Below are 26,859 nucleotides of genomic sequence, written 5' to 3' on the forward strand. Positions count from 1 at the left end.
TGTGTTGTGTGGACAACAGCAACAGCACATAATTAAGTGTTAGGGGCTCTAAACAGGCTGCAGAAGATATCAGAAGAGGAAGCAGATTTTTATCAACTAGATGGACTGCAAAAGATAACCAAACGGGTAGTATGGTAGATGATGTACTTGTGAATGTAGATAGATACTGAAGAAGATAGGGAAACAGGAAGTAGATGTATAATGCTTCAATGAGCTGCAATGAGACCAAAGGAGGAATGAAATCGTTGTTGCCCAAACAGGCTTCGGATGATATTGAAACCGGAAGTAGCAAAATATCTCTAAACAGGACGTTTATAGAACTCACTTTGTTTATTTCCAAGACAGGCTGAAAAAGCGATCCAAACAGGAAGTGAATGTTTATTGTCTAGTCAGCATATGCTAGCTGAAGATAGCTACGTTTGTTGTGGGGACCATTTTGAAGGTGGTGTCATCACTTGCCTGCGGGCATCAAAATGGTGTTGCTAGGAGAGCAGGACATTTTAGTGACTCCCGAATGACAAAAATGGAGTTAGATGGATGATGCATACAGAAAACTAACAAGAGCTCACATGAATTGAATCTAAAAGTTTTATTCATTCTAATTGCTAGCTTTGCATCACTGGTTAGTCTCTAAGCACGTGGCAGTCTAAACCTGTCACTATTATTTGAATTTGTAGAGTTTGTATGAAGCAGTGATTCAGCGCAGGCATGTGTGTCATATTTAGTTATACTGTACTGCTATATCATTAATTTTATATTGACTTGCTCATTTACAGACCATTTGACTCACCTCCTCTCAACAAAAGGATTATTTGAAGGGGGGGGGGGGGGGGGGGGCATTATAAGAGCTGGTCATTCCAAGGCACGTCTTTGTCGCAGCCCTGCTGCTTGGTGTCAATCATGCGAATCACGTCAATGTTGTTGTTGGCGAAGGTCTCCTTGGCGCTGTCAATGGTTGACTGGGGCAGGGTGCGCGTGCGGCTCAGGATCCAAGCGAAGTCCAGGTGGAAGAGACGCAGGATGTCCGTGCAAGAGTACACCACCGCTGTGTTCACGTAGTCGGTGGACAGGATCCAGTAGGGGGAAAAGGGCAGCACTGATGGGTAAGAGACGCACGGATGAGTACAACAGTGCCTTGAGATATGAGTTCAGTTTGTTCCATGACCAACTCAAAATACTCAATTTTCAAATCATGCTTCCCCATTCAAATAAATGGAAATGCCACTAATACATTCCAGCCTACAAATCCCAAAAATAATTTTGTGTTAATGATTTTTTTTTATATAAGTATACTGTAATACTGTAATATTGTACATTTTTTATTTTATTTTTTAAGTAACATAATTAAATAAAATGTAAAGAATTCAACACTTTGTGCATCAAGACTTAATGCTGCAATTCATTTCATTGTGCTGCTCCTACTGGTGTGTCCGACTTTGCCACCTGGAGGCAGTATAACACTGAAATTTCATGCAGACACAAACAAAGAAGAATTGCTACAACTACTACTACTACTCAGTAAGATACTGTAATATTAGTCACTTTTCGTATAGAATATAGAATACATGCCTTTGAGTATTGTGATAGTCTGTTATGTACAGTTGTGCTTGAAAGTTTACATTCTCTAAAAGGGTATACAAACTTATGAGTGCAGTGTATGGAAAGAACACAGCTTAATGCCCATAAAATCCAAAATACTGTGGCAAATATTTTGATATTTTCAGAGGTTGAAGTTGAAATGTGCATGTGAATTGTTGGTGACGATTCATAGCATTTTTTTTTCTTTTTTGCTGTTCAGCATTGTTTAGCTTTTGTACATTTACAGTTGTGCTGTAAGTTTACCTAAATTTATAGTGCAACTGTAGCGTTTGCTTTCATTTCATTGTGGAAAGGCGAATTTAGTGTTATAAGTGACAAACATGGTCACAGAACAAATTTAACTCAAGTCAACACAGTATGATAAAATGTTATTTAAAACCGGGGCTGTATATATTTAATAAAGGGCTTCACAAGATTCCTTAAAGGCCCAGTACGCCGGTTTCACTTTTTAAATACAGGATGTACACACTTTAACTTTCTCTCAGTCTACACATCTGGGTTTATGTTAATCTTTGGTGGTGATTTTGTCCTAAACCCCCACCCCCCCCCACCCCACCCCCCAGCCTGTATTTTGTCATTTTGCGTTTGTTTTGTAAACAGCGGGACGTTTCTGTGGAAAGACAGTGTTCACACCCCTCCAGCCAATCGCAGAGCGGGGGGTGGGATGTCGCAAACGGGGCCAGGGGAACGTGTCGGCTGCGTGACGTCACTCCCGCGGCAATTTGAAAGTATGCACGGATTATTATTATTTTTTTCACTCACTCACTCACTCACTCACTCACTCACTCACTCACTCACTCACTCACTCACTCACTCACTCACTCACTCACTCACTCACTCACAGAAGCTTACGTGTGTGAATGAGTGAGTGAAGAAAAAAAAATCTGTGCGTGCTTTAAGATTGCCGCGGGAATGATGTCACGCAGCCGACACGTTCGTCCGGCCCCGTTTGCGACACGCCACCCTCCCGTTCTGCGATTGGTTGGAGGGTTGTAAACACTGTCTTTCCACAGACACGTCCCACTGTTTACAAAACAAACACAAAATGGAAAAATACAGGCTGGGGGTGTGGGGGGTTCGGACAAAATCACCCCCACACGTTAAGAAAAGCCCAGATCTGTAAATTGAGAAGTAGTTTGTTTGTTTAAATCCTGTATTTAAAAAGTGCATTTTCCTGAGTGAAACCGGCAGACTGCGCCTTTAAATCTCACCGTAAGAGTAGCTTATTCCAAGTTTGGCAGGATTCCTTTGATCCTCCGTGACACCGGTTCCTTCGATTTTCCTAACCTCTCCTTTCCTGTCGATCAAGACGATTATTGTTATACATAACATTATATTCGAGGAAATATCATCATCATATCTTTTTTTTTTTCCCACTCACAATATTTCCGAGCTGACCACTCGAATGGACCTGTCTCCTCTGTATGTGAAATTGGTCTCAATGCAGCGGCCCCTCTCGAACTGTGTCGGCAGTCTCGCGATCTCGAACCACCTCCCCATGAACTGTAACAGGCATAACGATCATTGTTTTGAATGTGTAGAGTTGATTGTTGAATAATCACATCAACTGTGAAGGGAGGTTTCAATTTTACTGTCTAAAGAAGTACATAACTTGAACGTGACATCGACCCTGGTTGGTTTGGGCCGTTAAAAATAAAAAATAAAAATAAAAAATAACATTAAAAAAAAAAAGCTAATCAAACGTCATCGTCATGAATTGAGAACTGTCTGTATTTGGCTGCAACCAGCAGATAGATAGAGACAGAGAGAGAGAGAGAGAGAGACAGAGAGAGAGAGAGAGAGAGAGAGAGAGAGAGAGAGACAGAGACAGAGAGACAGAGAGACAGAGAGAGAGAGAGAGAGAGAGAGAGAGAGAGAGAGAGAGAGAGAGAGAGAGAGAGAGAGAGAGAGACAGAGAGAGAGAGAGAGAGAGAGAGAGAGAGAGAGAGAGAGAGAGACAGAGACAGAGAGACAGAGAGACAGAGACAGAGAGACAGAGAGAGAGAGAGAGAGAGAGAGAGAGAGAGAGAGAGAGAGAGAGAGAGAGAGAGAGAGAGAGAGAGAGAGAGAGAGAGAGAGCGCTAGCTGACCTGTTTGAGGTTGAAAGCCGCTTGAACTTCGGGTTCTGGACATGGACCCCAGTGAGGCACCTGAGCTTCGATGAGCGGCACAATGAATGCCACCAGTGCCAAAAAGAGTTTCATGGTGAGCATCACCTTTGATATCTGACAAAGATGAAAGATTTTGCTGTTAAACCGGACGTATTTATTTCACAACTGAAACCATTTTCTTTGTGTTTTGTGGCACTGTGTAGAATTGTGTTGTAAAAACGCCACAATGAGCTATTCGTTAGCTTATCTGTGGCATTTGCCATAATGTCTTAGCATTAAGCTAGCAGACTTAAAAGGAAAGTTATGTGATTAGGTGGGAATTAATGGGAGGGCGTGTGGGCGGGATGAGAATTCATAGCAATCAATATAACCAAACCACAAATTAGCCAACTAGCTTACAACTGGGGATATGTATCTCAATCTTAGTTCAAACAATGACATGTAACCCAATGTTTTCTTTGGATCACATGCACTTCCTTTTGCAACTTTTAAGCTACTGAACAAGTGGAGGATGTGGAAGTAAGATAGGTTGTGATCATCCACAGCACTTCCTTTCCTTTTTATTTTATCCATCTTTTGTTAACTTCCAAATTAAAGTGTACACATATTACAAGAGAAAATGGCAAAATAGATTATACATAGCTGTGGGGAAAGTATCACATTTAAACAAGATTTTTGATTTAATTACTTCAAATATTTTTTACATGCATCACAGCTCACATTATATAAACACTGTGTAGTATCAAAAACGAGATGCAGTAATACTCAAGAGCGCTTCTTCTCTTTTTTTGTGTGAACCAAATGTATGACAAAACATCCAATTCACAAATATATCAAAAATATTATATAGGTTAGTTTGTGTCCTGCTTATGACAAAATCAAGTTATGAACAGAACGAGTTCTTACCTCGGATGTGGTCAGGCAGGAGTGTTGCAGCGAGTGAGATTTGGTCCACAGTGCGTCTCTGCATCATCAATGGTGTCTTTGTGCTCGCGTCTTCACTTTATTTCAAACTTGAAGTCAACTATTAGCAAATTAGAGTCATGGGGGACATACCAGGACGTGTTATGAAACAATCTTGATTGGGCCTCTGCTGTGCCACATACAGATATTAATTTAAATTCTGAAGGTTGTTGTTTTTTCTCGAGCTTTATACCTAACTCAATTTTTTTTTACCATTTGGACAAAAACTCTAGAACAATATTGTTTTGAAGGGCCCTAGAAATGGTGAAAATCTCCTTAAAATGGCAACTTCAAATCGGCATGTGGTCTTTAGACCTTTTCTGTGTCTATTCATGTGCGACATGATGTACCTACTGTCTGTATATACACTTTAAGGCAAAGTATAATGTTTTTGTGGTGAACTAGAACCTTTTTATGACAAAATGTATCATTTGGCTCGTCCGCCATTTTGTACTATATCACTGTCCTGCTCATGAAGCACACGGAAGCTAATAATTTCCTTCTCCATTGTGATGACAACAGCATGTTTCTGAATGCGCCTCCCCTCAGATTTAAGGCTTATTTTTGGGATTATTCAACCTAAACAATCAGCTCACAGTCAACAAGACCTAAACAAGATTTGACCAAGACGTAATGCTTCCACTTTAGCGGGATTAGGCCGCAGTGTGAAACGTCCGGATGGCAGATTGCAGCTGTAATTAGAAGAGGACCAAGCAGAAAGAGTGTCTTGTTTGTCAATTTATAGCCATGGAGGTTAAACCTGCCGTGATCCTTTTGCCTCGCTGTGACTCTATAATGCTGCCTGCAAACAAGATGGACAGAAATCCCTCATAAAAAGCTTATGCGACCCACAGATTCCTAAATGACCAGTTTAGATGTTTTTTAAGTCCTAATGCTTAATTCCAACGTTCTTTATTAGGCCTTTTGAAGCACAAAATGGCACTAGTATTGCTCATAGTTGACACGACGAGGTAAGGTAGGACTCAGACGCAGACAATAGTAAGTTGTCATTTACTGACCAATTTGGATTTAATGCCCAATTTCTCTGTGCAAAAGGGGCTATGCTAGCTTCTCTGTAGGCACAGGCTTATCAAAATGGACTCCACCATTATGCCACTGATATACTAATTAGGTGGAATTTGTGTGAAAGACGCTAATGTCTTCATCTAGCCAATGCAGGCCAATCATTTATTGAAGGCAAGTGAGGTCATTAGCATGCCTTCATTGACTGAGTTCTGTGTGAAAGGCACAGGCAAATAAATGCAGACTCTACTGTTTGGACAATTTTGCGGAAACTTTAAAAAAAGGCCAAGATAAAATGATGATGTAAGCCTTTTTTCACACAGTTTGTGCAAAATTGGAGTAACAGCCGAGTCGACATTTATTCACCTGTGCTTTTCACCCAGAACCCAGCAAAGTGGGGAAAATGAATGCATGCTAATAGCCTCACGAGCCTTCGATTTGTTGTGCTGCAGCGGATAGATGAAGAAGCCTCTTTCACAAAGAGTGCTATTGAAGACAGGCAAATTATTGATGGCTGGTGAGGCTATTAGCATACATTCGTTTTCCCTACTTTGCTGGATTTTGTGTGAAAGGCACAGAAAATAGATGCAGATTCTTCTGTTAAGCTTATTTTGTGGAAACTTGGCATGAACGTGTCATAAAGACTTCATCTATCCACTGCAGCACAATATATTATTGAAGTCTATTAAGGCTATTTGTGTGCTTTTATTTGTCCCACTTTTCTGGGTTCTGTGTGAAAGACACTAGTAAATGAATGCAGATTCTGCTGTCACACCAATGTTGTAGAATGAGAGAGGCTAATGTAGCCCAATCCAGCCCAACCTCTTACTGAAGCCTCTCGGGAATAGTTTCCCACCTTCATTTGTCCCGCTTTGCTGTGTTCTGTGTGAAAGGCGCAGGTCAATAAATGTTATAACTTAATTTTGCGAAAACTCTGCTGCCAATACAGCCGTCAAAAGTGGTCGCGCTTAGAAAACATGCCTCAAAGTGCGGGACCCTGGCAGTAAGCGGCTGGTGAGCACAAACCGTCAGCTTAGGAGGTCTGAGTCGATGATCCAGCCAATTTCGACGGAATTCTAACAAATGACCACCAAGCATGTTTGGGTCAACACGCTCGCACCCCAGTGAGAGCAACACGAAAAAAAAAAAAAGCACAAACAAGACTTATGGAAGGATTTTCCAAGCGTCGGGGCATCAGGTCTCTGAGCGGGAGGTCTTTGCTTATTTTGCCGGTGCAAAAAGGGAGCTAAGCATTTAGGTGTCTTAACTATGGCCTAAAGTGCTAACAAGGGATTAGTGAGGTAAACGTCCAAAGAGGTTTAGCGCTTAAGGAGCAGTGCTGCTTCAGTAATTACACATGAGTTTTTTGCAAGGTGCAGCCGGGCAGTTGGACGGGGAGATCACGGTGATGTCAGGACGAGGGAGGGCTTACCACCACGGATAAGGCCCGCTAATGGAGATGAAACCAATCGGTATTTAAAAGGTCTTTTTTAGTTAAGGCAGTTAGGCTGGCAGGCACTTTGCTGGTGTGGCGGGAAGCCGAGAGAGAGTTGACGCACGGCACGGGACACTTCCTGTCGGATGCTCAAGACGGTTTTTGAATTTTTTTTATTTGTTCCGACCTAAAAAGATCCGCTCGCTGGATTTTCAAGGTGAGTCCTTCCAAAATCTTACAAGTCATTCCAGTTCAATGAAAAACTTGATTTGACAGTTTCATCTAACAACAATAATATGGTCAGTTTTAATATTGCAATAATGGTACGTTTTGTCAAATGTTAATACGTTTGTGGTTAAATTGCTTGAAATTGATGGAAAGCTCAGGAAGATTTGACAAGCAGTCTCTCAAATCTATGGAATGGTGGGGGGATGCGTCCCACTTCCACGATGAATATGCTGCCATGGCTATTGAGTGGGCAACATTAATCAATCACATGACATGATGCTGTAAAATATTAGCACAGCATCAGGGTCCTTTTCATGAAAAGAACCTTTATTATGGAAAGATACCATATTTGGAAATGGTAACATAAAATTGAGTTTAATGATGCAAGATAACCATGTGACTACTCCCAGCCAATCAGCAAATGGGGGGGGATATTGTAGAATGACTTAAATTAGACCTTTTAATATGTTTTTTATATTGTATGATTTAAAACGTAATGTTGAATAATACTGAAGGGAAAAGAACCATGTTTGGTAAATTAGACCATTGAGGAAATTAGCGACTGTAAAAAAATAAATAAAAAAATAAAAATAAAAATATGCAGTGTACTTAAAATAGTCTTTTTAAATTTCGTCATATTTTCTGTATATTGATATATGACAAGGAACTATATTTGGCAACTTAAACTTGAGTCAAAATGGATGGCACACCATCCAATCAGCAAACAGTGAAAAAAAAAAAAAAAAAAATCCTTTTAAGTAGTCGATACTATTTTAAGTTATTTTACGTTATATATATATATATATATATATATATATATATATATATATATATATATATATATAATTCTGAGGGCAAGGAAAACACATTTGTTAACTTAAACACAAGTCAAAATGGATGCCTTAAAGCTTTAAAAGTATTTTGTTTTCTTCCAGCTAATCAACGAACAAATTAAAATTAGCACAATTAAATTATTTTAATTGTAATATTGTATTCATTTTTCTTTGATTTTAATTTCTGGCTTCTAGAAGAATAGCGTATTAGTATATTGCTGGGTTTGTAATCATGTTTACCCTGCGACCCGTTTTAGGCCTTGACCCTGCTTTAATTGTTCAATCAGTACTTACCACTGACAAGCTGCGTATAATGGAATTGTCCAAGTGTAACTGAGAGTATATGAAGCTTTAGTCTGTGCATGTGTGCACGCGTGTTGGGGTGAGTGTGCGTGTGCGCGCGTGTGTGTGTGTATTGGAGGGGGCTTAAGAAGGGGCGAGACAATGTCTGATATGACCTCCTCTAGGCTGCAGCTAAGTCGTCAGCAATTTTTCCCCTGAATTCATTCTTGTAATGGGATTACGTGGGCAACACTAAATCCCAAGGAGTCCAATCCCCTGCGCATTAAGCAGCCGCCTGTCGCACAAATGCTTTGAGCGCTCACCTTTCATTAGGGTGTTCTCTTTTTAAATGAATATTATTAATTACGAGTTGGGAGAATTGTTGTCGAAATGTTCTGAACTCCTGTTTTCAGGCACATATTGAGACTGAATTGACGTCAATGTAGCCTGTGAGTTTATTGGCACAAAAAAAATAATCAGCAACAAGAAAAATGTACTTTAATAGTCTAAATAATAGTTATATAAACAGTGTAGATTATTCATAGTTATCTTTTTTATTTTGTTTATTCATGTTGTTGCGACAGCTTGATTTTGAAAAATGGATGAAAAAAATTAGCAAAATGTAGAAAAAAATGTGTGTGTACTTTAAATTATTTAAATTGTAAGGTCAAAACAACGTTATTCAACAGGGCTTACTATATATTATTTTAGAGTATTGTATAGATTCTTTTTTTTTTTAAATAAATTGCTCCTAAAAAATATCTAAAAAAAATGTTATGAACTACTTGAGACTGAATCATTCATCTAAACCAGAAAAATAAACACTAATGTGCCAATAAAAATAGCCAAATAGACATATACTTGAAATAATTTTTCAAAAAAATATTTTGAATGTGGATTATGATCACTCTTATTTTTCTATTATTCTTTGAATTAATTGTTCCTGAAAAATCCTGCTATTTGTGAAGGAAAATAATTTAATGAATAGTATTATTAAATGGCATTCATTAAAAGTTGTATCTTATTTTGTTTGTATATATTATTAGTGAAAATTGAAATTATTACCGTTACAGCAACATCCACAAATAATCCCCCTGTTTGTTTTGAACTCCCACTGAACCCAAATTAAAAGTGCCTCTCATTTAAGCTTGCTGATCGCCTGTGGCAGCATGAAACAACATAAATTTTTTTTGTATTGGTATTGATTTTTTTTTCAATTGTTGTTGACACCAATGTGGCAGGATTAACACAACCTGAATATTTAACTGTCGAGATAATCCGATAAGCCTAAAACAAGCGAGATGCGTTTCCTCACAGCCCGCCGCCACATGATGACCTTTACTGCACATAAAAGTACATTGCTGACTACGTGACATATGTCATCGAAGATGGCGAGGTTAAAAAAAACAAAAAGGACGCAGGTGTGTTGTGGCGCCCACATAGCACCACATAAACCGATTGTGTCCCCCCATATTTATCCCTGAGGTGTTTTTAGGACATCATGGGTGCTGATGGGGGCTAATAAGCTTAGCACTCAGGGTGTATTGTCCAGGACGCTTACAGGCAAGGTTTGCTGGGGGTAAAACTCTAAACGTGAGGATTACCGCCGACACATCCCGTTAAAGTGCTGTATAGCCACGACTTAGCTAATAGGATCCTGGGGGAAGTGTGTGGGGAGGGGCGGAGTCGGGTGGGGGCGGCAGGTGGAATTTGGAGATGGGATGGGATGGTGGGGTCAGCAGATGTAGCTGGCAGACTCTTGCAGGACTACCAGGGGGATTACAAGCCTCAGTAAGATGCTTTCAGAGGGAACTTGAGAAGCTGTCATAATACGCAAGGTTAGGTGCGGGGGACAGCATTACAGAACAGTAAATAATACGGGTGTCAGTCAGGTGATTACAATTTTTAATCGTAATTAATTACATGACTTCGATAGTTAACTCACAATTAAGCGCAAATTTTATGTCTTCTAAATGTTCAATAAAATATTTTTTTCTAAGTTGCATACTCTTGTTAACATAAAAATGTTAAACCAATAGAAATATGGCTGCCATCTTTTAGTTATTGATACAGTAATTTCATAATAATTCATAAAATGGAGTAAAAATTAAAAAGATGTACTGTACTTTAAAAATGAGTGTGATATTGATTTGCGTTGAGGTCATTTTTCTACCACTAGATGGCATAATTGCTTGTGTTAGATGTAGTAACTTGTGAATTTGTACACATTTTTAAAATTGTAAAATACAACTTGTTAATTTTTTTTTTTTTTTTTTTTGCTTGGACAAAGAGGGGCAAGTCACAGGGATCTAGATTTTTTTATATTTTTATTTTTAGAACAAATGCACTTTGTTTTTTTAAGTTAATTTATTAATGGACTGCTGAAAGGCACTGCCACAATACAAGGAGTTTAAGGGAGGGGGCGGAGCTACTGTCCATCACGCGCATGAGACAGTCCATTCTAGAGTTGAATATATAAAAGATGTACTGTACTGTAAAAAATGAGTGTGATATTAATTTGCGTTGAGATAATATTTCTGCCACTAGATGGCATAATTTGATTTGTTAGACGTTGGTGACAGCTCAGTGCATTTTTCTTTTCATATTAAGTGCTATCTGATCTTTAACATGAAGTAACTTGTGAAATTTTGCTCATTTTTAAAATTATAAAAGGTAACTTGACCCCAATCTCCAGAAATGTATACATTATTATTAAATTTATTACTGCTAAATTTTGACGTGGACGTGTCTGACTGGAAATACCCCAGTACAGACTTTCCAAATAAGGGACGGTCATTAATTGTATGTTAAAAAAAATTAGTTATATTAAAGGAACTTTAATTTAACTCAAAATTAAGGCACAAATTAAATGATGCAAGTGTGTAAATATTGAGTGAAGTCATGTGTTTACTTTTATAGTTTAGTATTTGAATGATTAACTACTGCCTCTTGGTGGTGTATATGAAGAACTGCAATGGTTACATTTACACATACCTCAAACAGATTTTATTTTCCTCAAAAAGTACATCATACCATATGTATAAAAGTAAGCCTAAAATAGTATGATGCTCTTTGTTCCATTTGATTCCATATTCCAATCTTAAAGCATCTCTTTTTGTTTTCTATTTTCTCTAGCGTCCTCGTGGTGGCCGGAGGAGCGAATGATGACCCCTCGCGAGCAGCTGAGGAAGATGACGGCACTGGGAGAGCAAGGAGCTTTGGATGAGAAGCACTGGTACCGCCTGGTCAACGGCATGTCGGCAAACGGTAAGGAAGGAAGCAAGGAAGTGCCGCTTGTTTTCATGGCATCCGGTGACCTGCTGCGCGTGTGCGTGAATGTGTATGTGTGGCAGAGCTGAGGCAGAGGCAGGAGATGATGATGAGGAACCAAATGGCCATGACACCGCAGATCCTCGCCCAGGGTCAGCAGAGGTTACAGGGGGTCCCGGCACCGTTCGAACCGCGGTTCATGGAAAGGTTCGGGAGGGGCAACGGATGTTTGGTTACCTCATCTAGGTACATATATCAGAAATCAACGTACCTCCTTTCTCAGGGAGTTGGTCCCTCCAGCTGAAATGGTGGCTCCAGACGCAAGGCAGATGCACATGGGCCCTCACCTGGGCCCCCCTCTGGCGCCACATGCTGGCGTCCTGCCGGCGAGAACCTTTCCAGGAGGAGGTAAAAACAATTCAGTCATTTATTGGGTGGTTGTTCATGTAACGAGTGTGATGTTTCTCTTCGCCGCAGCTGGTTATGGCTTCCTGCCCTCAGAGCCCATGGAAACAGTTGCCCGGCGACAGGAGCTCATTCACAAGCAAAACATGGCCAGGTGAGCGTATGTATGGTCAGCATCTGACGAAAGATGCAGCCAAGTAGAATAAAACTGAGATGCGCCTGCCAGATGCTTTTGTCACATTTTGTGGATTTCCACAACAGTCGCCATACAAACATTCAACCAGATCTTGTTCTTGGGACTTGCGTCTGTCTTGTTCTTGATTCTGTCTCACATTGTCAGGGTCTTGACTTGGTTTTAACATTTCAAAATCTTGGTCTTGACTTCTATTAATGTTGTTTTAACCACAACATTAATGTAATAATCCTGTGGCACCAGCTGACTCTACCAGCTTCAAGCTCCATGTCGTTCTCGTTCTCAGAGAAGTAGCATGCACCCTGGACTGATCGCCAGCCAATCATGAGGCACACATACTGTACATCAATTCACACTCACACCGGTAGACAATTTAGTGTCTAACACAGGGGTCAGCAACCTTAACTGTCAAAAGAGACATTTTAAGCCAAATAAATAACAATAGATCTGTCTGGAGCCTCAAAACATTTGAAGATTGTGATTAGTCTAATCATGTACTGATGGCCCAAGAATTAATTAGAGCGGCACCAAAACAGAAAAGGTTCATTTTCATATTCGTTTTTTTGTTGTTGTTGTAATTTTACAATTTATCAATACATTTTTACTTTAGACTTTTCTGGCTTTCTGTCAAGTTTATGACATTTCTGGCAATTTTATTGACATATTAAGATAATTTTGTGCCTCTCATCTTCCTGGCTATTTTTTTCTGCCTTTTTTCTATCAATTTTCTGACTTTTTGGGGCAATTTTGTTTTTGGATATTTTATGACTACTTTTGAATCGTTTTTTTTGGTGTCTTTGTTTAAACATTCATTTTCTGACTTTTTTTTGCAATTTTGTGGACATAGTATTGTAACTTTTGTGATTTCTTCTTTTGTTTTTGGACATTTTCTTTCCTGTTTATTTTTTTATTTTTTTTATTTATTTATTTTTTTTATCCATATTTTGATTTCCCAAATACATTTCATGGTCATTTTCTGTCATTTATTTATTTATTCATTTTATTTTATTTTTTTATTTTTTTTAAATCTTATGGTTTTTTCTTTTAAGCCGTTTTTATTTAATTCTCTGATATTTTTGGTAATTTCATGGACATTTTATAGTAATTTTCTGCTTTTTCCACTTATGTTTTGTTTATTTTATTGTCCCTTTTTGACATTTTTAGGTACTTTTTAAAAACTTCTTTATCTGTCTCTTTTTCTGACAATTTAAAAATTTGGCAATTCTGACATTTTTTGAATATTTAATTATTGCTTTTTTATCTAAATAATTAATCCATTTATTATCTAATATGTTTAAAAAATGTATTAAATTCTACTCATTGTTTTTCGTCCCACATTCCAAAGACATGCATGGCAGGTTAATTGGGTGCTCCGAATTGTTCCTAGGTGTGATTGTGAATGCTGGATGGTTGTTCGTCTCTGTGTGCCCTGCGATTGGCTGGCAACCAGTCCAGGGTGTCCCCCGCCTACTCCCAGAAGCCAGCTGGGATAGGCTCCAGCACCCCAGCGGTTAAGAAGATGGATGGATGGATGGATGGATGGATGGATGGATGGATGGATGGATGGATGGATGGATGGATGGATGTTTTTAGAGATCCACAGGCCCCATGTGGCTCCAGAGCTACAGGTTGCAGACCACTGGTCGAACTTGTATGTTTTTGAAATGTGGAGGAAGGCAGAGAACCCGGAGTAAAGACCTAACCAAAAAGTATTTTGTTTTCTTTCTTCATCTTGTACTCAGAATGGAAATGAATGCCATACTGCATCAGAAAGAGCTGGAGAACGCCCATCAAAAGGGTCTGATGGGCATGGAGACCCCCATGTCGTACCCTTCCAACCCCATGCCCTTCCGAGGTCGCCAGCGCATGCCCGATAGCCACGAGGTCTTCGTCCACCGGCCCACCCTGGATGACCTCCACTCCAACAGCATCCTCATGACGGCCAGCCCCTATCCCCCGATCGGCACGCTGCACAGAGAGCGCGGACGCCGGGTGGGCAGACGGCCCGCAACCCACAAGACCACCGATAACCCCAGCGGTCACATCAAGGGCCCGGCTGAGGACAAAAGCGTGGAGCGGAGCCCGGGAGGCGTGTCCGGCGGGGAGGAGAAGGAGATGGACGTGAAGGGGGAAATAGGAGAGGGGTGCTCCGTCAACAAGGTGCACCACCCAGCAAAAGCGGATTCTGAAGCGGCCGCAGGGGGCAGAAAGATCTACAAGGAGGGCGAGGTGGGCCTGCGCAAGGGCGGCGCTCCGGAACAATGCGCCGACGCCAGCAACAGTGGAGCCAATGAGAAAGACGCTCCCAGCCAGTGTGCCGCCTTCCAGGAGAAGTTCATGTATCCCCCAGGGGGCATGCCGTACATGTTCCCTGTTGCCGGGAATGGCTTCTTACCTCCAGGTGCGTTTGAAAACAACATCATGCTCGGTTTTGGAAGGAGCAACACACATGACATGAGAACAAATATGTTCAATTGTGGTCATAGTGGTATAGATATAACACCATATGCCTTGTGTTGACAAATTTGTATTTCTGTGCCACTTATTAGCATTTTTTCTCACATTATATTTACATTGTGGCCCCAATTTAGGCTACATTTTTCACTTTATAGTTTTGTGACCCATGTGACTAAAAATATTCATTCATCAGGTCCACCCAATGTCTTCCTAAACGGTGATGAGGTATCTGAGGACATCAGGAAGTGGAGCATCAACGACGTTTACAACTTTATCAATAACATTCCATCATGTTCGGAGTATGCTCAGGTGCGTATCACACTTTGCGTTGCTGTCTTTACGCTTCAGTAATGTTACGCTCACGAAAGAAAACCATTTGACCGCGCAGACCTTTAAAGACCACATGATTGATGGTGAGACGCTGCCCCTCCTCTCAGAGGAACATTTGCTGGACACACTGGGCCTTAAGCTCGGGCCTGCTCTGAAGGTCCGCTCTCAGGTAACTTAATGGAATGGAATATCATGTCATATAATGTGTGGTGTAATGTAACAAATTGAATTGAAATTATAATGGGGGGGGGGTCTAAAATGCACCATAGTAAATTTAAATGAAAATGATACTTGACTCATTGAGCCATTTCCAGCATTAAAAAGTTAAAAATTGGTCTATAATTAATGTGATAACTTCATTATTTTTCATTTAAAATTAGTACCTTTTAAAAGGTAATTTTTCTACTTGCTGTCGACTGATGATGACTAGGGATGTAACGATAAGGGCAATATCGTGATATCATGATGTTAAAACTGCCACAATATCGTCATCGTCATGTTCACAATATTTAAAAGGACCACCTCTGTTTAAAAAAAGTCTGGTTGTTTTCCATTTGTGCAGTTCTAACACCCTCTAGTGGGTAGTTTATTAGTGCAATGTAATTTTCATTAGGGATGTTTTGGCCTTCTATGTTTAAAATCTATGCTAATTGTCAGATGAAGGGGAACCTAATTTGCTTGTGAAGCGATCAATGTGTGCTTGCATTAGCAATACATGCTTCAATATTGTTATACATGAAAAATAATGAAGTTATCAAATTTATTCTGGACAAAATATTAACTTTTCACTGATGAAAATTGTTCAATGAGTCAAGTATCCCTTTAAAGAAAAAAATTATCATGATGAAAAAAAAAAAAAAACTAAATTAAATTGAAGAAAATTATTAAGATACTGTACTTCTGAAAATAAATGTAAATACTTAAATATAAAACACAATTAATCTGAATTAATCAAAATATATAAACCAATCAAATAGAATGAAATAAAGATAAATAAATTTTAAATAGCATTGATAAATGAAATCAATCTTACAAATTATTTCAATTAAAATAAAAGTATAATTAAACAAAAAATTATCAAACAAAATCAATACTACAAAACTACTTAAATAAAATTAGACTAAATAAAAAAAAATAAACCAATATGAATAAAAGTAAACAAAGTCAAATCCAATTTAAGTAATAATATGCAATCCAAATAAAATCAAGCAAATTAATCAAATAAAATTACATCAAAAAGACTTAAAATTAATAAACAAATTAAGTAAAAATAATAAAGTCAAAACATAAAAAATATACAATTAAGCTAAACAAAAGGCAATTAAACTAAAATGAATAAACTCACAAGTATATTGATTCGAATCAAAAGTGATGAACTGAAAATGATAATAAAATAAAGCTAAACAAGAGTTGATTAAACATAATTCATTAAATCTAAATGGAATTACATCAAATCAGAATGAACAAATAAAATACAAATTTAAAAATAAAATAAAATTAAAATTTAAAAAAAATATATTAAACAAAATTCAAACGTTATTGAACTCCCCAACCAGCAGAAAATGAAATTAGCGTGGTTGTGTGTTTTTCATGTTTAATTGGGGACCCCCGCTAAACTATATAGCTGGATAATATTTTCCTTACCTTTCTTTGCTGAGTGGCTGGGTGTGACGTTCAGTTACCAAATACGATTCCTTGCCCTGTCAAGAAATACAAAACAAGCGTCACAACAGTAACATTCTTGGTAGGCCAGAAATACTAATAATGAATCAGTCTACCTTGTACACCAACACTTCCTGTCACCCCAATAGGTGTCGAGACGCATGGGCAGCATGTTGTACATGATGAACCTCCCGCTCCCTACCGGCCCCCTGCAGACCGCCCCCGACAAGTCTGGCGACCATTTGTCAGAGATGGGCTCGCCGGTCAACTGCAACACGGAGGAGATGATGATGATGGCTGCGAGCCCCCGGGAGGCCGTCGATGTCCTCAAACCCCCCGAGCACCTCTGTGAGCCGGACCACAGTTCCCCTCGTGCTAAAGAGTTAGCCGCCGAGGCTATTTGAAGTCTCTGGCTTACCAAAACAGCAGCACTTACCACCAGCATTGGATGAAGATGAACATGCGTCATTTGGAATCAACGCGTGTCGCCACAATTAGCATTTCTTTACGATCCGACATGTAAGGTTGCTGCACAATGTTGTGCGTCTGTATGCATTCCAAAAGCAACACACAAACTGGAGAGATCATCTGATAGAATGATTATGTATTTATTTATTTATTCAGAGTCATTGGAATTTAATACAGCTTTTTTATGTTTGAAATGGATTGTAAATAAAGGTGGTTTGTTTGTTATGTTTATTACAATGGAAGCCATGATGCTCAATTAGGCTGATGAATAGGTATTTATTATTTTAAAATAGCACTATGTTGGAGCATTCCAGACATTAGCAAAATATAATAACAGTGGTGCCTTGAGATTCATTCCACTACCACACATAACGCAAATCACTCACATCTCAAATCATCATTCCCTGAATGGAAATGCCATTAATCAAAAAAAAAAAAAAAAAAAGTAGAATAGATTTTAAAAGGTCTGTCTCTGTGTGCCCTGCGATTGTCTGGCAACCAGTCCAAGGTGTCCCCCGCCTACTGACCAGAGCCAGCTGAGATAGGCGCCAGCACCCCCCGCGACCCTTGTGAGGAATAAGCGGTCAAGAAAATGGATGGATGGATTTTAAAAGGAATGAATAGTTTTTATAAACTGCATTAATTAAGTGGTTATTGTGCAGCTGCCCACTTTGGCCACCTGGGGGTAGTGCAGGACAGACTCGACATGGACGTTTGTACAGTATAGATGTCTCAGCTCCTCTTAGCTCATCTAAGATCCTGGCAGAGGATTAGGAATCTTCTTGAGCGCTTATTCCTCACAAGGGTCGCGGGGGGGTGCTGGCGCCTATCTCAGCTGGCTTCGGGCAGTAGGCGGGGTACACCCTGAACTGATTGCCAGCCAATCGCAGGGCACACAGAGATGAACAACCATCCACACACACAAGCACACCTAGGGACAATTTGGAGCGCCCAATTAACCTGCCATGCATGTCTTTGGAGTGTGGGAGGACACCGGAGTACCCGGAGAAGACCCACCAGTCATCCACCGTGCCGCCCTATTATTATTATTATTATTATTATTATTATTATTATTATTATTATTATTTATTATTATTGTGATGATGATGTTACATATGTAACATTACAAATTAATAAATCTGAATAAATCAAACGGCATAAGCATATTTGAAGCTTTGACTTGTGAGCGCAAACTTGAATATTCATTGTTACACATCAATGCGCTAATAAAAGTCAAGTTTGTAATTTTGGCACACACACTGACTTCCTTCCTTAACGCTGCACTGTGGCGTTCACGTTCGTACAGTCTCGCGAGACGTGACGCGCGATCTCGGTCGGGAGAAGCTGAGCTGCTGTGGACGATCATGGCGGAGCGCAGGAGACACAAGAAACGGATCCAGGTATGATGATTCCTTTTTCCTCCCTTCTACGGTTGTTCTACCTCTACCAGTGGCCAGTGGTGCGACGTCGACCGGCCGCCACTCGTTGATCGCGAGCCCGCTTGAAGGCCGTCCGTTGCCGGCGAGGCGACGCTTGGTACTGCTAACGTGGCTAAGTTAGCTTGCCTTTCAACTACATTTGGAATCGTGCTGTTCGGCTAATATGTTACTTAAATGCCGTCTACTCGCTTAAACGCTCGTTAATTTTCATTTCATCCATTTTGCACTAACTTACAGTGTTGCCGCAGCCAATTGGGGTGTTTGGTGGCTGAAGCGCGTCATTAATCTAATGCACGACGTGTTTACATAATGTGAGGTAACATGTGGCACTGCGTAGTCATTTCGTGCAACCATTACCTTCACTTTGGATCATTTGTGAGAAAATGCACCATATGCAGAGAAGGACATTGCAGCAACAGGTGTACTGAAGAACCAACTAGTGTGGAGAAGCCACAGCAAGTGCAAATATTGGTTGTTATATGACAAATGTAATTAATTTTAATAACAATAATGGTTGAAGAGCGAACAATGGCCGTAGAACTGATTGTATTTGAATGCATTAATGAATTTGATTTCAAACATGTTCACCATTATATAATTGAAAATAACATTTTAAAAAATGCATGTAAATACTTGTTTCAGTAAATAAAAGTGTTTGTTTGAGCTAGTGGAGGCACAGTTCATGTGTACTGTTCAATGTTTGTGAGCAGGACGCAAGCCTGAACCTACAAAAAAAATCATTGATTACATATATCGGTTGCCGTCGCTCAAAAGTGAGCATTGTTATGCGTGTGCGTGCAGGAGGTGAGCGATCCCACCAAGGAGGAGAAGGCGGTGGCCAAGTACATGCGCTTCAACTGTCCCACAAAGTCCACCAACATGATGGGCCAACGAGTGGATTACTTCACTGGTAAGAGCTCCTCAAAGTCACAGTAGCAGCAAAACCAATGAGTATTTTTGAGATTTCCTAGGAAAGGTAATTCTGATTTATTTTTGGTTACCTGTGTATAATTTGTACACAGAGATATGAGCTATTGAAAACTGATTGAATAGCTTTATTGTTGTTGTACCACGAGGTGCAATAAAATGTAACAAACCTGTTCAAGAAACATAGAAATACAGTCACCATCATTTTACAAGGAAGAAAAAAACATGAAGTGGGCGATTAAAAAAAAAAAAAATGCTCGTTGCATCATCTGAATGACTTCTAGTCAGTCACAGGTCGGAAAAAACTATAAACAAAGGCTGATCCGGTTTTCACAGGATATGGTTCATCCAAAACGGGTTTGAGAGAGAAACTAAAAAACGGCTTTGATGTGGATTCTTTCATGTGTTCCATCGAGCAGCATCCAAGGCGGTCGACTGTTTACTGGACTCCAAATGGGCCAAGGCCAAGAAGGGCGAGGAAGCCATCTTCACCACCAGAGACTCGGTGCTCGACTACTGCAACAGGTAGCCGCCATTTTGGAGTGTAGATTTCTTTTCTTTTGAAACGGCTAAGTCGCACGCGTCCTTTTGCTTAGGCTCCTCAAGAAGCAGTTCTTCCACCGAGCGCTCAAAGTGATGAAGAAGAAGTCTGAGAAGGACGCCAAGAAGGACAAGAAGACCAAGGGCGACAGTGGGAAGGAGGAGGACAAGAAGGGCAAGAAGGACAAAGACAAGAAGAAGGAGGTGGCGGACGCTGGCGAAGCCAAGAAGGACAAGAGCGTATGTTTGATGGGGCTTTTTTTTTGTTCGGGCTGGCAATTGATTCGAATTTCCTCGATTTAGATTTTGATTTTTCCTAATGTTGTTCAAGTCATGTCAGTTCAACCCAATATTGTTTAATTACGGAACCATAATTGTTCTTAAATATCAAGCAGTAGGGATGTAACGATATCCAAACATCACGAAACAAATTATCATGATATGAATGTCACGATACGATAATTATCACGATATTGGGGAGGGGTTTAAAAAAGATCACAATATTGTTTAAAAAAAAAATCGTACTAAAAAAAAAGCACAATATTGTGCTTTTGTACATAACAGCAATGCATATAAACCACCTACAATCTGTAATAACAACAGTGAGGCTCTTACTTGCTAATGCAAGCACACATTGATCGCTTCACAATCAAATTAGTTTCCCCTTCATCTGACAGTTAGCATAGATTTTAAACAATGAAGGCCAAAACATCCCTAGTGAAAATTAAATTGCACTAATAAACTAGCCACTAGAGGGTGCTTGCACAAATGGAAATCAACCTGACTTTTTAAACAGATGTGTTCCTTTTAAATATTGTGAACATGACGACGACAATATTGTGGCAGTTTTAATATCACGATATCACGATATTGCCCTTATCGTTACATTCCTATCAAGCACATGATAAAAACTCCACATGCATTAAATTCCAAATTCAATTTTGCAGAAGCAGTAACTAGTTAATTCAATCATTGTACATATAAACAAAAAGATTCTGAATTGTCTTAAAGTGCAATAAGTCAAGTCTGTCATAAATGTAAGAAAATACTTTTGAATCACGTGAACAGTCAATTTCAAGAAAACGGTAAGATACAACAACAAAAAATCGACATTTATAAAATGGTTTTCTTATGAGGTTGTGAGACGAAAGAGATACTAAAATAATTGATTCATGGTTTTATAAATCAATATCTGGCTTAGATTTGATATCAATTAATTGATTTTTTTTTTTTTTTTTTTTCTGTTTGTTTTTTAACCCAGCCCTACTTTTTTTCACACTGCATTATAACTTGCAAGCAATCATCGCAATTATTTTTAGAATTTATTATTCTATCGAAAGCACTGGTCCCAAAAAAAAAAAAAAAACTTATAAAAAAACAAAAAACCTTTGACTTATAGTTGCTGTGCGCGTGATTTTAAGCAAGCTTCTATGGAAATCTATGTACAATATTATGGAGTGCTAGTTTTTCTTTATAATTTTTTTTTATTTTTTTTATTGTGGACGGATGGGGCTGGAACATTAAATGTAGGGATGTAATGATATCCAAACATTGTAATATGATATAATCACAATTAGGGCTGGGTAATATGACCCAAAATTCATATCACGGGATAAACTGAATCCCTTCACGGTAACAATATATATCACAGTATGGAATTAAGTGTTTTCAATAAATAATTTACTTGCTGGTTTACATAGTCCTTTATCGAAGCTAAATGTATTTAAAAAAAAAAAAACGAAGGAATAAATTTACTTTGGAAAACAACATTTATAGTGCAAACAAAAAATAGAGTTTGCGTGCTTGCAGGATGAGAGTCCCAAGAAGAAGAAGGAGGTGAAGAAGAAGTTCAAACTGGAGCTGCACGAGGACCAACTCTTCCTCGATGGAAACGAGGTCAAAAAGCCGCGTGGCAACCGCGTCACCATTTTTGTCAATAACAAATCAAAACAACAGTGTATATTGTTCAGGTGTACGTGTGGATTTACGACCCGGTCCACTTCAAGACCTTCGCCATGGGGCTGATCCTGGGTCAGTTTGCGCTTCAGCTTGTCTCTTGCAGCCGTTGAGTTGACTGACTCCTTTGAACACGTTGTCGCCAGTGATCGCCGTGATCGCCGCCACGCTCTTCCCGCTGTGGCCTGCCGAGATGCGCGTGGGCGTGTACTACCTGAGCGTGGCCGCCGGCTGCTTCGTGGCCAGCATTCTGCTCCTGGCCGTCGGTAAGAACGCTCGGCCAAATGCGCTTGAATTGGATCCAAATGAGAAATGACTTTGGCTCAGTGGAATGTTGGAATACGAGCAGGCCTGCGTGGCTGCAGTCAGACCGATACGTGTTTAGCATGTTTGGGCAACATCTTTCTATTTATTTTTTCATTTAGTTATTTATTTTGAGTGTTTAATGCTACAGTATAACTTTTGGCGCCCCCTGTGGTGGAGTTCTGCATTACAACAACAACAGAGCCGTGCTTCAACATGGCGTCGGCCAGTGCGCTTGAATGTGACTCCACAACAATTTGATTATGTTTTGAAAAAGGCGGATTCTTCTGAAGAGGGAATTGTTGGAAATTCAGATGTCTGAATTTCAACATATGAATTTCAGATGTTGTACATCAGGCATCTTGTTGGCCAGCTCCAGGCCCTTGGGAAGATTTATTTATTTATTTATTTATTTTCAGTGGCAATTTATTGGTTGTAAGATGTGTGGACTTTATAGTAGCAGTTGTTTTTTTTTTTTTTATTATTTATTTATATTTTTTGTTTGTTTCCTTTTTACAATAAGCATGTATGCATGTGAGATAAAAACAAACATATCAGGCAGAAAACTATAAATAGAGCGAGTCATTGTGCTTCATGTATTTTACGTCAGGCACCTTATTGGGCAGCTGTGACCATCATTCACAGTAAATATGGCAATGTAACCAAAAAATAAAATCTTGATTTATTTTTTTTTCTTTCCCCCCTTCCAGTCATTCAGAACAATTATGATTTTAATTAATATTAATCCAATAAGCCCCACAAACATTTATTTAAAGGTGTCATTTATTCCAAAATAATTCCTGGGCAAAATGTTCAGACAATAGTGTGCACTGCTTCTAAATAAGTTTTAACATAAACTTAAAGGGATACTTTACTTATTTAGCCATTTTTGGCAGTCAAACATTAATATTTTGCCTAGAATAAATTTGATATTTTCTTTATTTTTCATGTACAATTAGTACGTTTAACAACACATTTTGCAACTTGCTGTCGGCTGAAAATGACATCACAGGGGCTCAGTTAACCAATCACAGCTCAGCTTGTGAATGTCGCATGATCAAACCGAGAAAACAGGTGAGCTGTGATTGGTTACCTGAGCCCTTGTGATGTCATTTTCAGTCGACAGCAAGTTGCAAAAATGTGTTTTTAAAGGTACTAATTGTACGTGAAAAATAATGAAAGTATCACATTAATTATAGACAAAATATTAACTTTTTTATTGCTGTAATGGGCTAAATAAGTATCTTTAATATTCATACGCATATTCATTACAACTAACAATAACATCTAAAAATTACATACTCAAGTTTAACTCATTGACTGCCATTGACGGAAAAAGACGTCAAATAATGCATTTTTGCTGGGCTGGCAGTGAATGTGTTAAACAAAATGTGCCAATATATTTTGTGATTATATTGCAGCATCCTTTTTTCCTTTTTTCTTTTTTAAGGCAAATTTTGCTTAAAAATCCATCAATTTTGGTTACATCTCATCTTAACTCATTGACTGCCATTGACGGAAAAAGACGTCAAATCATGCATTTTTGCTGGGCTGGCAGTGAATGTGTTAATGATTAAACCAACCAAAATAAAGGAAATTCAAGCAAGATCACGAGAGCGAGTGATGTTATACTACAGATTATTCATAGTTCAAAACTACATCTGCAAATATTTTTTACATATATTCATATTCAATGATAAGTCCTAATTATTATTTTATATATAATTATTTGTATATTATTTATTAGTTACAATAAGGATCAATTAGTTGTCGATCAATTGTTGCACTACTCTAAAATCATCTCGGCAAGAGTGGAAAAATTCCTCTTGCTGGTCATATGTGCCCCTCCCATTTTGATGCTTTTGTCAGTGGTCAAAGATGTTGTGACAAAGTGCCGTCTGTTCTGGCAGCTCGCTGCATCCTGTTCCTGTTCATCTGGCTGGTGACGGGCGGACGTCACCACTTCTGGTTCCTGCCCAACCTGACGGCCGACGTGGGCTTCATCGAATCCTTCCGCCCGCTCTACACGCACGAGTACAAAGGCCCGCGAGGCGGCGGCGCCGGCGCCAGCAAGAAGGCCAAAGACGGCGGCGGCAACGGCGGCGCGGGCGAGGCCCGCAAGTCGGACAGCGACGACAACAAGTCGGACAGCGAGAAGAAGGAAGACGACGACGAGGAGGACGAAGAGGACGACAAGGAGCGTAAAAGCGGCGAGGACGAAGAGGAGGAGGAAGAGCGGCGCTCGGACACGGACAGCGAGCGCAAGGAGGAGGACGGATCGCAGCACAGCAACGGCAACGACTTTGAGATGATCACCAGGGACGAACTGGACCAGCACACGGAAGAAGACGAAGACGAGGATGGCAAAGAAAAAGAGAACGAGGAGCGCAAAGACGCTCAATCAGAAACTTCCGACAAAGAAAAGAATCCCGTCGCGCTCGACTGACTTCCTGCCTCACACAAGCTCATCTGCCATCCTTTCCTGCCACATTGCATCATCGGGTTGCAAAACTTTGGGGATTTTCCAAATTGGAAACTTTTCACCGGCTGGAATTTACAAAATGGAAGTTTGGCTCTTAATAGGGAACGTTAATATAGTTGGAGGGGAAATGGTACAATTCAATTAAATGTCATGCCCTCGCATGTGGGCAAGGAGAGCTACCTTATTTTACACGTCTGCTTACGACTACATTTCTATTTACGCTTGAATGTGATAGCTTTCCATTCCATTCAGTTCCCTGCAAATCTCATGGTAGGTTTCCAGTTGGGAATACATATTTCCAGAATTCCCCATATTAGCCTCTCCTGAAAATTTACCAGAATTTCACGCCCCCCCCCCCCCCCCCCCCACATGAAACGCGGGAGATTCACACAGCAAGGTCCAACAGAGAAGCCTCTTGTCCCGCCTTTTTTGGTGTCATCACGGCCCACATCGGCCTTAACCGAGAGGGACCAAATTTTTATAATTTTAGTTTGTTTTGTTTTGAAAGGAACCTAAAAAGGCGTGCGGAGATTCGCCAAGGTTCACTTTTTTTTTTCTTTTTTTTTCTGTGCGCACATGTAGTCAACAAGATCGCAGTACAGTTTCAAAGTAAAAGTCCAGTTTCAAAATAAAAGGTGCCAAACAATACCAGGGAGTGTGACAAGAAGAGTTCACGTCGCCCAACAAACAAGAGCACAGTGTGGAATTTTTCAGGAGGGTCACATTTTCAAATGGATCATTTCCATTTTACCACGGAGCAGTAGGGATGCGCTCGAGAGCATAATACCACAACAAAAGTTTTGTTGGAGGCCAATGTTACAAAGTTGTCTTTTTCCAACTAGTCATCTCACAAGAATGTTGTCTTTTTTTTTTTTTTTTTTTTTTTCACAAAAATAAAGTCACACTTAAAAGTCAATCTCGTGAGAATTGTGACATTGTTTCGAGAAAGAATCTTTTTTTTTTTTTTTTTTTTTTTTTTTTTTTAGGCTAAATATTAGGACAATATAGTTTTTTACAAGGTGCACCAAAAGGATATTGGTTTCAATGAGTCGCATTTAGTAAATTAGAAATCATTAAATTAATACAGCATTACAAAGAATATATTTTGTGTGAACATTTCTTGAGAAAATAAGATAAATATTGACATGACTTTTTTTTCTTATTACCTAAAGTCATCATTTATTTAATACTTTTTTAGGGAAAAAAGTTGACATAAAAAAAATCTTGAAAAGAAGTCTTCATATTGTGATTACAAAAAAAAAAGTTTTCTCGAAAACAATGACTGATTTAATAAGTCTTTTTATTTTATATTTTTTTGTTTTTTAGATTTTTTTTTTTTCTCCACAAAAATATTTTTTTTCTTTTTTTTACAAAAATGTTTTGTTTTTCCATTGGGGAAAAGAAAAATCAGTTTCTTGTTATTACTTTATTCTGTTAGGATTCTGACTTGCCTGTAGAAAAATGGACCTTTGTTGTCGTGGTCTCATTCTTTTTTTTTTTTTTATTCAATGCGTCCCTCTACTCTTTGGTAATATTTGGATCTATGAGCTATAATTATGCATACCATGTTTGCAGGACCATATACTGCCACTTTGGGTCTTTATTATTAGGAGGTGTTAAATATATATAAATATTCCCCTCCCTGCCATCATGTGTTTAGTTTTTATATGACTTCATGTCGAAATCACAGTTGAAACGTCTCCATCAGCTGCTTTTTCTTACTGCCCATTTAATTTATTCTTTTTTTTTTTTTTTTTTACATTTTCCGTCTCTCGTAGTCATCGTTTGTGTTGATACTGTGTCTCCCTCCTCTTGCTCTTGTACAATGTAATATAATATGACATATTAAATGACTATCGCACATCGGGTGAGTGACAATTTGTAGATGTCGATGTTCTCTCTGTCGTGTCCTCTTGACTGCCTCTAGTTGTTCACAATTTGATTCTCATGCAA

The 26,859-nt window shown here is 39.1% G+C and overlaps 3 protein-coding genes across 4 annotated transcripts; 2 read left to right on the forward strand and 1 right to left on the reverse strand.

Moving 5' to 3' along the window:
- Positions 1–574: 574 nt before the first annotated feature.
- LOC144019766 (apolipoprotein D-like) lies at positions 575–8,527 on the reverse strand. Its single transcript, XM_077523029.1, has 6 exons — positions 8,487–8,527; positions 4,617–4,734; positions 3,690–3,824; positions 2,981–3,102; positions 2,811–2,896; positions 575–1,096 (listed from the first exon to the last, which is right to left on the reverse strand). The coding sequence occupies exons 3-6, from the start codon at positions 3,810–3,812 to the stop codon at positions 840–842; spliced, it is 588 nt and encodes a 195-aa protein (XP_077379155.1). The 5' UTR covers positions 3,813–3,824; positions 4,617–4,734; positions 8,487–8,527; the 3' UTR covers positions 575–839.
- Positions 3,678–17,635, forward strand: samd7 (sterile alpha motif domain containing 7). 2 transcript variants are annotated; one of them, XM_077523022.1, is made up of 9 exons: positions 3,678–3,804; positions 11,610–11,741; positions 11,828–11,951; positions 12,028–12,152; positions 12,222–12,303; positions 14,085–14,743; positions 14,993–15,108; positions 15,188–15,298; positions 16,941–17,635. In XM_077523022.1, exons 2-9 carry the CDS (start codon positions 11,636–11,638, stop codon positions 17,193–17,195), a joined length of 1,578 nt encoding a protein of 525 aa, XP_077379148.1. In that variant the 5' UTR covers positions 3,678–3,804; positions 11,610–11,635; the 3' UTR covers positions 17,196–17,635. The 2 variants fall into 2 exon arrangements, with proteins under 2 accessions (XP_077379148.1, XP_077379140.1); XM_077523014.1 differs by lacking the exon at positions 3,678–3,804 and adding an exon at positions 7,078–7,348.
- An 897-nt stretch (positions 17,636–18,532) lies between these two features.
- sec62 (SEC62 homolog, preprotein translocation factor) lies at positions 18,533–26,769 on the forward strand. Its single transcript, XM_077523075.1, has 8 exons — positions 18,533–18,659; positions 19,500–19,608; positions 20,045–20,150; positions 20,222–20,405; positions 21,975–22,061; positions 22,136–22,196; positions 22,268–22,387; positions 24,335–26,769. The coding sequence occupies exons 1-8, from the start codon at positions 18,624–18,626 to the stop codon at positions 24,868–24,870; spliced, it is 1,239 nt and encodes a 412-aa protein (XP_077379201.1). The 5' UTR covers positions 18,533–18,623; the 3' UTR covers positions 24,871–26,769.
- The last annotated feature ends 90 nt before the right edge of the window (positions 26,770–26,859 follow it).

Source organism: Festucalex cinctus, chromosome 1, assembly GCF_051991245.1.
Source record: "Festucalex cinctus isolate MCC-2025b chromosome 1, RoL_Fcin_1.0, whole genome shotgun sequence".
NCBI classification, from domain to species: Eukaryota; Metazoa; Chordata; class Actinopteri; order Syngnathiformes; family Syngnathidae; genus Festucalex; species Festucalex cinctus.